The sequence below is a fragment of the Crocuta crocuta genome, unplaced genomic scaffold (assembly GCF_008692635.1).
Source record: "Crocuta crocuta isolate KB4526 unplaced genomic scaffold, BGI_CrCroc_1.0 scaffold228, whole genome shotgun sequence".
Taxonomy (NCBI): domain Eukaryota; kingdom Metazoa; phylum Chordata; class Mammalia; order Carnivora; family Hyaenidae; genus Crocuta; species Crocuta crocuta.
In genome coordinates, this window is record NW_027532820.1 from 2,672,622 (window position 1) to 2,686,216 (window position 13,595).

Sequence of the window (13,595 nt, forward strand, 5' to 3'; positions counted from 1 at the left end):
GTTTCTGAACAGGGAAACACTTGGAAGGATGTTTTCTGGTGTAGTTTCCCAATATAAATTCATTGTGTGAGAGAGAGATCTTTATTTATTATCCCTCCTGGTTAATTTACTTAATTAACCATTTTGTTGGGTGTAGAAGGACGTTTGCTTTTTACTGTATTCCTGCTGCCCTCTGAGATTTGAAGAAAAGGACTTCTTCCTCCCCTTCCCCACACACAGTAGCTAATATACCACACACACGCACACACAACACACCAATATATGCATGCACACCACACACAAGCTCACATATATTCACACCATACACACCTACTTCACACTACACCTCTCGCACACCCATATCTTCCTGAGGGACACAGCTCACACACCTATTATTTTCTTTAAATGCTTTTTTAAAAAGTTTTTATTTATTTTGTGAGAGAGAGAGAGAGAGAGAGAATCCCAAGCAGGCTTCATACCGCCAGAGCCCGATGCAGGGCTTGAACCCACAAAGCCTCAAGACGATGACCTGAGCTGTAACAAACCGAGCCACCCTGGCCCCCCTCTCACACACCAATTATATGTCACACACGTGTGCATCTCTCCCTCTCTCACTCATAAACAACCCCCCTCACACACGTACTTCTTACATACACATACCTCATGTATGCATGCACACCCAGCACAACACACACCACACATAAATGTCACACACATACATGTCAGACACACACACACACACACACACTTCACACACACTCACAAACACTCCTGCTCACTCCCTCCCTTCTCTCTGCTTCCTGGGGAGCGTGACCCTCAGATTTCTTGAGAGAGAGGCCACTTCTCTTCGATATTTCTCACTGAAGCTTAGGCATTTGGAGACTAGATGAAAAGCTCTGGAAAATTTTGTGAATCCTTAATTTGTTCGGGAACTTTCATCGCAATACGGGCAAAATCTAAATGACTTGGAAAGTCCTCCGTGACTTGCACCTAGTTGGTCTCTCCATTCGCAGTTGACCGTTGGCTTGAACTAGAGCGTAGTGAACAGCCCCACCTATGAGTTTGGGGGCTTAGGGTTTACATCTGAGTCTCAAGAGAGAAGTCAAGAAGAGCCAGATTCACTCTGACTCCTACCTGAGGCCATGGGGTGGTATTTCCTACAAGCACAAAACAGATCCCTTCATCATCTGAACACGCTGCTCCAGGTTTTCACACACCAGACTGGGACGAGTGATTTGATAGAGCTTGGATAGCAAACCTGGAAAGGCTGAGGAGGAACAGTAAGTAGCGAGAGCCTAATCCTGTCAACGCTAATTTTCCTTGTGTTTTTCGTTCACTAGCGCCTTCCGCCTATCGTAGAGATACAGCCTATGGAGGGAGAAGCAAGAGCAGAGACCGATCATTCCAGGGCTCTCTCGAATTTCTTCCATCTGCTTCAGCTTCTACTCGGAAGCCCTCCAGCCCCGGCCCAGATCAAACTGACCACAGGCCTCCCCTGGATGACAGGCCTGTAGAGGAGCTGGCCCGCAAGTTCATGCATTTGGGAAATCAGGATTCCTCGGCCTCGCCTAAGGCTGATAATCTTGGAAAAACAGGTCAAATGGGAAGGAACCAGCGGTTTTCAGAGAATGGCAGTCCAGAGGATCTCTTTTTCAGGAATCTAGGTGGCACTCCCGTCCCTTCTGACGTGACGCCAGCTTCCAACCGGAAGGGCCCTGGGTCCTGGCTGAATGACAAAGGCACCAGTAGAGAGAGGTTGTTTTCCCCGAGTCAGGCTGCCTCTGGCTCCCCTCTGGGTTCTCCACAAACACCTGACACCATACCCGTCAGAAAGGGCGTGGGCGCCCTTTCCTCAGACGGCATGAATGCCGAGGGCAGAAGCGGGAATCAAAATGCCCAGTATTTCCCACTTTTTAGTAACGTTGATGGGATGGCCACAGATAGTGCTTCCACAAGATCTCTGAATTACAGAACCACAACCAGCGGACAGAGAGAGAAATCGTTACCGCGGAATCAGGACACCGGAACTACTCACAGTCGTCTCCAGACCCCTGGCAAGCTTACAGATGGCTGTGGGCCGGCAGCGGCTTCTGTGAACGGTAGCCACAGTGAGAAGGCAATGTGGCCTGGTAAGTCCGTCCCCCGCGCACCAAATGGTTCTAGTCCAGTTGCAGATGAAGCCACTGATGTAGATAAAACTGGTGCCTCCAGTGTTGGCTTCACATTAAGCTGCAGGGGGTATAAAAAATGTGTTGCGCTTTGGAAGTCCCAGTCTAGGAGCCCAAGTCCCACTGACACCTCAGGACACCCCTGCCCCCACACAAGTCAGCCCTCTGGCCAAGGTGCCACCTTCTTTCTGTACCCTTCTCAAGCAACAGGGCTTCAGCCTCTGAAACCCATGGTGCCAAGTCTGCCCAGATCTCTGCTGGCCTTGCCAGTGACCTTGCAGAGCCTCCGAGCTGTGCTCTGTGTAAGTCACTGAAGGACAAAGCGGGCCCCATGTCCTGCATCTGCAGCAGGCTGGTGGCTTCTCTTTGGATGTTCCCCAGTAGATCCTAAAAGGCATAGAGTCAGAGGGTCCGGTGAAGGGGTGGTACTGGTGAGGAGACTGACATAAAGGTTGAAGGACCAACCAGTAGGTTCATGTGGAATAAGCTGCCTCATTTACTGAGAACAGGACTAGTTTGCCCGTGGTTTATTTTTGGTCATTTTTAACCGTCACTCTCACATGACCCTAATGTTCGTTATTTGCTTTTATGGAGGGGCTGTCTAGGCTCTCATGAGCAACACATGAATCTGGAAAGTTCTCGAACACGGTCCCTCTTACAGATATTTCCCATTGTGAGGTCAGGTGTCTTGATTTTTGGTCTAAACACTAAGACCAGCACACATGCTTCCTCTTTTGTTTTATAGATTCTGCATCTAACGTGGAGAACATGAGCTCTTCCAGGACAGATGATTGTGCCTCAGAGGAAATTTGTCTTGACCATCTGTGTGAAGGTTGTCACCTTGGTGAGTAAACTAAGGACTTTCTAGAAGCAGAAGCTTTATTAATAGTAATACGGCCAACATTTCCTGACTTTTTACTGTATGTTAGGTGCATGGCCAAGAACCTTACATCCATCATCTTTGAAATTCACATCAGCCCTAAAAGAAGGTTCTGTTCTTAACCCATTTTACAGCTGTGGCAACTAGAGGCACAGAGAGGTTAAGTCCTCACATACATAAGTAGCCAACTTGGGTTTTGACCCTAACCTGCCCAGCCAGCCTGGGTTCTTGACCACCACGTGATAGACTTTCTCCTTTTGTCATTCAGTTTTAGGTGAAATATCCTACTAAGAGACCCATCTTGTCATCTACTAAAAGCAAACAAAAACAAATCCCAATAAAGAAAGGTCTCCCAGCAGACACATTTTCACAGCTCGTGTCCTGCCTTTGAGGCATTGTCTCTCTTCTGGGCCATGGGCTCGTCACGTGAGCTGAGAGTCCTGCACGCCACAGACGTTGTGCCTTCCAGCCAAGGAGCCACACCTGGTCACTGTCCCCTCCCACCAGGCTTCCCATGGACCTGTCCCCGGGACAGTTGGCTGTCCCCTCAGTGTCTAGCACTTTCTCCCTCTCATGGCTCTGCCCCAGACGTGTGCCTCGCACCAGATCTCCTCTGCGTGACCCCTGAGTGGTCTTAGACTCACTGACCTGGGGTCGGAAGAGGAAGATGCCACCCTGTGTTCTCAAAATCAAGTCTTTAACTTAAATTTTTTCCTTTTTAATTAGTGGTGGTAAAATACACAAATACATTTTACTATCCTAATCATTTTTTAAAGTTTATTTACTTTGAGAAAGAGAGAGAGGGACAGAGAGAGGAAGAGAGAGCATCCCAAGCAGCCTCCGAGCTGTCCGTGCAGAGCCCGATGAGGGGCTCGATCTCACGAACTATGAGATCATGACCTGAGCTGAGATCAAGAGTGAGACGTTTGACTGACGGAGCCTCCCAGGCGCCCCCATCTTAATCATGTTTCACTGTGCAGTTCCGTAGTGTTAAGAGTCACACTGCCATGCCGCCAAAATCCAGGACTCTTGTTCCTCTTGCAAAACTAAAACTCTAATGCCCTTTGAACAGCAAGTCTTCATTCCCCGGCTACCTCCAGTCCCTGGCAGGCCACCGTTCTCATTTTTGTTTGTCGGGGTAGGACTATGCTAGATCCCTCGTGAGTGGACTCACACAGTATTTGTCTTTTTGTGACACTGCCTTATTTCACTTTGTATCACGTCCTCGGGTTTCATCCACGTTGTAGCCTGTGTGAGAATGTCCTTCCTTTTTAAGGCTGAATAATATCTTACTGTGTGTATATACCATGCTTTGTTTATCCGATCATCTGTAAATGAATACTTGAGTTGCTTCCACCTTTTGACTATTGTCAGTAATGCTCTTGTGACCTCGGGTGTGCAAGTGTCTGCTCAGGACCTTGCTTTCGCTTTTTTGGAGGGTGTACCCCCAGGAGCGGAATTACTGGATAAGATGCTAATTCTGTGTTTCTTTAACAATTTGTTTGGGCGGGTCGCTTGGGTGACTCAGTCGGTTGAGCATCTGACTTTGGCTCAGGTCATGATCTCATGGTTCATGGGTTTGAGCCCTGTATCAGGCTCTGTGCTGTCAGCTCGGAGCCTGGAGCCTGTTTCGGATTCTGTGTCTCCCTCTCTCTCTGACCCTCCCCTACTCATGCTCTCTCTCTCCCTCTCTCTCAGAAATAAATAAAAAACATTTAAAATATTTTTAAATAATCACACATCTTTTGAGTATTTCAAAATGATGTAAACATCATGTACTGAAAACTGTGAAAGACAGAACTATTTTCTGTATTCCTGTGTTAATGGGCTTATGATGTTAATTCGTCATTTTGCAGCTTTGTATTCAGTGCGTACCCCTATGCCAGTTACGTGAAGGGGGCGTAAGCCAAACAATGATTTTGTTCAGTGAGTTTATAATTAAGGTGGTCATCAAAATATCCACAAATGAGAAAATGGCATAAAATAAGTATATAAATCATTTAAGTACCAACTGGGTACTGAGCACTGGCTAAGGGAATGCAAAATACAAGTCAGATCAATCAGAAAAGAGTTGAGTGGGGGTGCCTGGTTCGCTCAGTCAGTTAAGCATCCTATTTCAGCACACGTCATGATCTTGGGGTTTGTGGGCTCTAGCCCCATGTAAGGCTCTGTGCTAACAGCTGAGAGCCTGGAGCTGCTTCAAATTCTGTGTCTCCCTCTGCTTCTCCCCTGCTCGGTCTCTCTCTCTCTCTCTCTCTCTCTCTCTCTCTCTCTCTGAGCTGTCCGCACACGAACCATGAGATAATGATCTGAGTCAAAGATGGGCGCTTAATGGACTGAGCCACCCAGGTGGCCTGGAATTTTTGTTTTGTGATGAGTCTCTGTGGGTAATAAGGGAACTTGAACTCACGGATATGCAGCAGTACAGGCTGGAACCAGAATGGGCAAAGGCATAGACTGGAAATGTGTTAGCCTGCAGCCCCGGCAGGGTGGGAAAGGCAGCCCTCAACGGGAAAAGTCAGCAGTGAACTTGATTGATTGTAAGAACCCCCACTCAACAGACCCTCAGACCCCCTCTTTCTGTCTTTGTAGCAAGCTGCAACAGAGTGCACTTCCACCTGCCTTACCGGTGGCAGATGTTACTTGCAAACACCTGGATTGACCTGCAGCCCATGGAGAACATTGAGAAGGCCTACTGTGACCCCCAAATCCGAACGTAAGTTCGTGGCCAGCCTCTGGCCTGTGAGGTCCCCAGCACCATCAAAAGAAAGCATGGTGCTAGGCTTATGGCAAGAAGGAAAAACAATTTTCCTTCGGAATCCCGTTCAAGTTTGAGATAACTCTTGAGAAAAAAAAGGGCAAATACCTGCTGAGTTCATGAAGAAAAGCATGGCTGGGTAGGTTGGAAATCACAAAGAGCCTGGCTAGGGGTCCTGGGAGTATTTGCAAACTGATATGATTTTTTTTTTTTAAATCAAGCTTCATTTTATTTTATTTTTTTTTAATGTTTTCTTTATTTCTAGGAGAGAGAGAGAGAGACAGCGTGAGCAGGGGAGGGTCAGAGAGAGAGGGAGTCACAGACTCTGAAACAGGCTCCAGGCTCTGAGCTGGCAGTCAGCACAGAGCCCGACGCGGGGCTCGAACCCACGAACTGCGAGATCATGACCCAAGCGACAGTCGGACGCTTAACCGACTAAGCCACCCAGGCGCCCCATGATTTAATTTTTTTAAATAAAAGTAATATTTATTTTTGAGAGAGTGAGAGAGACAGAGCTGAGGAGGGGCAGAGAGAGAGGGAGACACAGAATCCAAAGCAGGCTCCAGGCTCTGAGCTCTCAGCACCGAGCCTGACACGGGGCTCTAACTCACAAACTGTGAGATCATGACCTGAGCCGAAGTCAGATGCTTAAGTGACTGAGCCACCCAGGCGCCCCAACAAATTTATATGTTTTAAACAGTGACCCAATTTATTAACAGTATGTCCTGTAGAAAAACACAACACAGAGGTCAGTTTGTGTTATTGGAAGCTCGTGCTCATTATAGGACTATGAAAAGTATAGTGACTATAGCTCAAAATAGCCTTTGGCTTAATTTCATAGTTGTATAACACGACATGAGTAATTTCATACACTTCCAGTACAGATTTTGTTGTCTACTTTAGCATTTTATACCTTCCTTTGTGTTTGCTGTTTTCTCTATCCTGGAGGTATCTAAGGATACGTTAACATATCTATTTTTGCCAGGGGTGAATTGAGTGACACCACACATGCCCATATTTATATAAAGTGTATCCTAGTTTTATACAGAAAATTCTTTTTTTCCCTTATTCCCTATGCCGTACTTTTCATTCCTGTGACTTACTTATTTTATAACTGAAAGTTTGTGTCTCTTACTCCCTTTTATCCCCCAACCCCCTTCCCCTCTGCACCCACCAATTTGTTTTTTGTATTTTTGATTCTGTTAACTCTTCTCCTCCTCTCTCCCTCCTCCTCCTCCTCCTCCCCCTTCTCCTTCCTGTTATAAGGAAATTCTTTTGGGGAGGAATTGCAAACATATCATCTGAGCAGTGAATTCTTGGTGGAGATTCTGTGTTGCTGCATTTTGCCACTAGAGGGTAGCATCAGCTATTTTCTTGTTTCTAGGTGTGTTTTCCCCCCCTGAAAATCTGCAGCTGGCTTTCTCAACCTTAGCACTATTGATTTTTGGGGGATAGATAATTATTTGCTTTTGGGGGGCTGTTTAGCAGCATTCCTGGCCTTCATCCACTAGATTTTCACTGTGATAACCAAAATGTCTCCCAGGGGGATAAAACCATTCCTCAATGGGAACCACTGATTTAGGTGTTTCTTGAGCAATAATTTTCACACTTGTTGTCTCAGGACCCCTCTAGAGTCTTAAGTTATAGTGAGGACCCCAAAGAACTTCTCTTTATGTGAATTGTAGCTGGCAGTATGTACCATATTAAAAATCAAAACTGAGAAAAATCGAGTATTTATGGATTCATTCAAAAAACAATAAACTCATTACATGGTAACATAAATACCATATTTTTATATAACTATGTTTACATAAATATATGTAATTATGTGTAATAACTATATATGTATATATAACTAAATAACTTTTCCAAAACAAAACAAAAAATTCATTTAGAAGAATGACATTATTTTGTATTTTTGCAAATCTCTTTAATTTGCTGTAGAATCTCACATCATGTAGCCTCTGGAAAACTCACCACGCACCTGCAAGAGTACAGACATAAAAATGAATAATGTCTTACTATTATTATGAAAATAACTTTGACCTTCCTGACTTCCTGAAAAGGTCTTAGACCACATTGTATAACTCTTTAAGTATAATTATGTGAAAAACTGACCTACGATGAGTTTCTCACATTAAGTTAGTTGTTTTGTGGACACAATTTTATATTTATTATTTTTTCTTCTTTTCAGATTTGTATTTAAATCCTAGTTACTTAACATACAGTGCAATATTGGTTTCAGGAGTAGAACATACAACACCCAGGGCTTATCATAAGTGTCCTCTTTAGTCCTTACCCCCATCTACCCCATCCCCCACCCACCTTCCTCCATAAACCCTCAGTTTGTGTTCTGTCTTTAAGTGTCCCTTATGGTGTGTTTCCCTCTCTTCCCCTCCCCTCCCCTGCCCATATGTTCATCTGTTTTGTTTCTTAAATTCCACATAGGAGTAAAATCATATGGTATTTGTCTTTCTCTGACTTATTTCGCTTAGCATAATACACTAGCTCCATCCACGTCGTTGTAAATGGTGAGATTTCATTCTTTTTAAAAAAAATTTTTTAATGTTTTATTTATTTCTGAGAGAGAGAGAGAGAGACAGAGAGAGAGAGCATGAGCAGCGGAGGGTCAGAGAGAGAGGGAGACACAGAATCTGAAACTGGCTCCAGGCTCTGAGCTGGCTGTCAGCACAGAGCCCGATGCGGGGCTCGAACCCACAAACCGTGAGATCATGACTTGAGCCGAAGTCAGACACTCAACCGACTGAGCCACCCAGGCGCCCCGAGATTTCATTCTTTTTCATGGCTGAGTAATACTCCATTGCGTGTATATACCACATCTGTATCCACTCATCAGTTGCTGGACACTTGGGCTCTTTCCATAGTTCAGCTGTTATTGGTAATGCTGCTGTAAACGTTGGGGTGGTATTTTGTTAACTTTAAACTCTTCCCCTTCAGCTTCCCTTTTGGAAATAAAAACATCGACTTCCAGAAGATGACTTGTAATTTTTATCGCATCCGACGTATCTCTACACCTTCATCTGTCACAGTGCTGACCAATTTTGTCTTTGCCACAAAATGGATTTGGTACTGGAGGAGTGAGTCTGACAGATGGGTTGAATATGGGGAGAAGGTGAGTACCATTCGTCCTTGTGGAGGCTTTTGTTTAAACTTGACTACTTCAGAAAAAATATTAATAAAACGTTTGAGACCTATGTGGTTGCCCATGGAGTGTGGGTGTGGTTGAAGGAGTGCTTTTTCACATTATGCACAACTGTATTTGCATATTTTGTAGCAAACATATAGTCTGGTCGCTGTCATAAATGACAACAGCTCTTAATTATTTTCTTTTTTTAAAGTTTATTTATTTGAGAGAAAGAGAGATCAAGGGGGCAGGCTAGAGAGAGAGGGAGAGACAGAGGACCCCAGGCAGGCTCTATGCTGTCAGCGCAGAATTTGATGGGAGGGCTGGAGTCCACGAGCCATGAGATCACCACCTCAGCCAAAATCTAGAGTCAGACACAGACTGAGCCACCCAGACTGAGCGCTGCCCCGAGAATTACTCGTACATGTATTTGATACTTTATCATCATTCCCTTCGATAATATATTTTCATGGATGTTTTTCTTTATTTTTGTTAACATTTAAAAAATCTGTATGGCATGACAAGAACTACTTACAGGGGAGATATGCTTTCTTTCTGTGTGAGGGTGATACTGTGATGTGAAGAGACTAAGGCCCAGCTAGTTTGTCTTTTTAGCCCCACACTGACTGCTCTTCAGGACAGGGTCACGTTTGTCGTAAGGTGTACGTGACCTCATGTGAACCGCGTGGTCTGAAGTGTTAACGATCAAGTGGATTCCTTAGTTAAGACCAAACTTGTTTGTCCCTGACGTGTTCTTCACTTGGTGTTTAAAAGAAAAATCTCGGTTAGAACAACTTTCACCTTCTAGGATCTGCTTTTTAAATCTTCTGTTCCCTATAGTTATCAGCTGCATGTACCAGGCTTCTAGAAACTAGTGTGTTAAACTTAACCAACTTGATGGGAGTAACTATGAGGACTGTTTTCCAAAGAGAAGGGCGTTGTTTAGAGTAGCAAAATTCAAAACCTGCTTAGGCGGGTTGTAAAGCTGTTGGAGAAGTGACTCCGCAAGTTCCATGAGTGGAAATGTAGTGCTCAAGCCACGTTCTGCTTTAAAAGGTTGTAACAAATACAAACGAATTAAAAAAAGTTCTGTGAAAATGTTTTGTGTGTGGGAAGCGGAGTTCTAGGACACAGGGTGGCTCCCAGATTGTGAGAACTTGGGTTCGCCCATGCTGCCTGCCAGGAGACGAGGGCGGTGGTGAACATTGCTTGCCTGAATGTGTGCTCAGGTGGTGGCTATGGGGTCGGGAGCATATTCCAGAACCACATGGAAGAGAATGGGGCAATCACGCAACATGGGTTCTGTGTCCGATGTTACATTTCCCGATAACTCCTTTCTCTTTGGGATTTTCATGTCCAAACTGCTTTTCTGTAGTATTTGTAAGACCTGCGTTATGCTCTAAATATAGCTCCTTAATGCCTTAAAAAAAAAAAAAGCCCCTCTTGCGATTGAATTTTTTTTTTTAAATTTTTTTTAATTGTTTTATTTATTTCTAGAGGAGAGAGGAGACAGCGTGAGCAGTGGAGGGCCAGAGAGAGAGGGAGTCACAGAGTGAAACAGGCTCCAGGCTCTGAGCTGGCAGTCAGCACAGAGCCCGACGTGGGGCTCGAACCCACGAACCGCGAGGTCATGACCTAAGCGAAAGTCGGACGCTTAACCGACTAAGCCACCCAGGCGCCCCTCGATTGAATTTTTAATACGAGTTGGGGCAACTGCGATTTCTGGGTTCGGAGCTTCCCGGATAGAAACTGAGACAACATCAGCTTTTGCCAACCAAGGGCAGATGCCTCTGCTTTGACTGTGAACTCTCTGGAATGTAGACTTGATATCCTTTTAAGGAAGCTGAGGTGTTTAACCAGGACTCGCCCTATGTGGATGGTAGACTGGGAGAGAAGGTGGTGTTGGGCGAGCTGATGACTGAATGGAGGAGCAGGTGGGCGGCAATCGTGCAGGACAGAATGACAGCTGAAATGACTGGTGGGCGGGGCCTGGTTGTGATGGGTTTGCATCAGGCAGATCCAGACCCAGAGATGTTTACCAGCTGGTGTCGCTGTGACAGCTGATATAGAGGAGCCTGAGAGAACCGCCCAAGGCAAAGGCATGCCTTAGCTCTAGAACGAGGTGGTAATCCAGGCACAGGACAAAAGCCAAGACCTGGCTACTGAAACTGAGATACACATTCACGTCTTTGGGGAGAAAAAATAATTGAAGGCCCTACCATTTACTCCTTCACTCATTCACTTAATCAGAACTGGAGTACAGTGGGAGGGAAGGGCCCGAGGGAGGACCAAGTGTGAGGCATGCGAGGCTGTCCAAAACCTCAGACACTGAGATGGCCTTGGTGTGTCCAGTAGGACAACCACTAGCCCCTGGTGGCTATTTAATTTTAAACCTCAATTAGTTGAATTTGAATAAAATGAACAATTCAATTCCACGGTCACGATAGTCACCTTTAAGTGCTCTGCAGCCATGTGTAGCTAGCGGCTAGCACGCAGGAAAACACAGAGCACATATCCAGTGAAATGTTCCAGAAAGTTCCAGTGGACAACGCTGATCTAGACCCGAGAGTCTTTTTTTTTTTCTGAAATAGTTTATTGTCAAGTTGTTTTCCATATAACACCCAGTGCTCATCCCCACAGGTGCCCTCCTCCATGCCCATCTCCTCCCTCCCCCCCACACCCATCAGTCCTCAGTTTGTTCTCAGCATTCAAGAGTTTCTCATGGTTTGCCTCCCTCCCTCTCCCACACTATTTCCCCCCTTCATCTCCCCCACGGTCCTCCATTAAGTTCCTCCTAGTCCTCCTGTATGTGCAAACATATGGTATTTGTCCTTCTCTGCCTGACTTATTTCACTCAGCATAACAACACCCTCAAGGTCCATCCATGTTGCTACACATGGCCCGATTTCATTCTTTCTCATTGCCATGTAGTATTCCGTTGTATAGATAAACCACATCTTCTTGATCCATTCGTCCATTGATGGACACTTAGGCTCTTTCCATGTTTTGGCTATGGTTGAGAGTGCTGCTGTGAACATTGGGGTCCATGTCCCCCTATGCATCAGCACACCTGTATCCCTTGGGTAAATTCCTAGCAGTGCTATTGCTGGGTCATAGGGGAGTTCTATCGTTAGTTTTTTGAGGAATCTCCATACTGTTTTCCAGAGGATTTGCACCAGTTTACATTCCCACCAACAGTGTAGGAGGGTACCCGTTTCTCCACATCCTTGCCAGCATCTAGCGTTCTCTGATTTGCTCATTTTAGCCACTCTGACCAGCGTGAGGTGGTATCTCAGTGTGGTTTTGATTTGTATTTCCCTGATGAGGAGGGATGCTGAGCATCGTTTCATGTGTCTGTTGGCCATCTGGATGTCCTCTTTGGAGAAGTGTCTGTTCGTATCTTCTGGCCATTTCTTCACTGGGTTGTTTGTTTTTCGGGTGTGGAGTTTGGTGAGTTCCTTATTTTGGATATTAACCCTTTATCTGATATGTCATTTGCGACTATCTTTTCCCATTCCATTGGTTGCCTATTAGTTTTATGGATTGTTTCCTTTGCCGTGCAGAAGCTTTTTACTTGATGAGGTCCCAATAGTTTATTTTTGCTCTTGATTCGTTTGCTTTTGGGGATGTGTCAAGTAAGAAATTGCTGCGGTGGAGTAGACCTGAGAGTCTACTGGTTGAAATCCGGTCCACAGACCAGCAACACTGGCACCTTGGGAGCTCTTTGAAATACAGGATTAAAACTCACTTCCCTGAATCTTATTCTGCATTTTAAAACATTTCCTGGGTGATTCACATACAAATTAGAGTTGGAAAGGCCCTGGCCTAGACTTTCAGTAAATTCCTTCCAGCCTGGCCTGGGGCTCTGCAGAGCTGGGCTGGCAGTCAAAGGACACTGGAGAAGGATATCGGACTTAAGCTGTCTTAATGGGAAATGAGAACAGAGATTGGCATTGGCAGACCAGGGTCCCCGGAGGTGACAGACCTGCCTCGCTGCTCTGCTCCCTGTGTTCACAGGCGTTTGCCCACGTCACTGCTCTTTGGGGTCCTAGGAAGGCATGCGATTTACCCAAGCCGTCATCTAATCATGGAGACCTCATTTCCTACTGCCCGCCGAGGATGGCAGTCTCGTTTACAATGATCCTGATAGATCACGTCCCAGCAGCTGTTGCAACAACCATCTTTACAGGGTGGTTTAATTGTTGGATGCTGCCATGGAGAAAGTTCTGCTATAGTTAGCCTCCTTGTCACTTCCACCCATCTGTTCTGCTACCTCCTGAGCCACAGTCTAGTTTATTCCCGCTGTGCACGGTGTACAGGTATTGGGACACAGCTTTCCTGCCCTTCCCGTATTCCTCTCCAAGCTAAAGTGACCTAGTGCAGGCCCTTCTCCGTCCAGGACATTTTCCTTGGAGGCTTTCATTGTGGCCCCCTCCCCTTACATCCGGCAGGCATCTTCCCTGGGGAAGGAGTAGGGGTATGTGTAGCCAAAAGCCGCAGAATCCAGAGTGTCCTTAAAGAGACTGGTACTACTTCCCAAATTCCCAACAGGAATTTGCTGTCATTAGCCCCTCCGGTTTAGAGCATGCGGAACAAATGTCTCCTTGCCATTAAATATTGGGGACCCCTACTATTAAGGCTTACATCCAGTCTGCCCTGGTCTGC

General features: G+C 45.7%; 1 protein-coding gene across 2 annotated transcripts in view; it reads left to right on the plus strand.

Annotated features, from left to right (window-relative positions):
- Positions 1-13,595, plus strand: part of ZC3HAV1 (zinc finger CCCH-type containing, antiviral 1) — a 66,670-nt gene that overhangs the window by 26,580 nt on the left and 26,495 nt on the right. For both annotated transcript variants that reach the window (XM_077781028.1, XM_077781029.1), the window contains exons 4-7: positions 1,320-2,108; positions 2,893-2,991; positions 5,620-5,743; positions 8,744-8,918. In XM_077781028.1, coding sequence (XP_077637154.1) covers positions 1,320-2,108; positions 2,893-2,991; positions 5,620-5,743; positions 8,744-8,918 — 1,187 coding nt within the window. The remainder of the gene's footprint in view (positions 1-1,319; positions 2,109-2,892; positions 2,992-5,619; positions 5,744-8,743; positions 8,919-13,595) is intronic.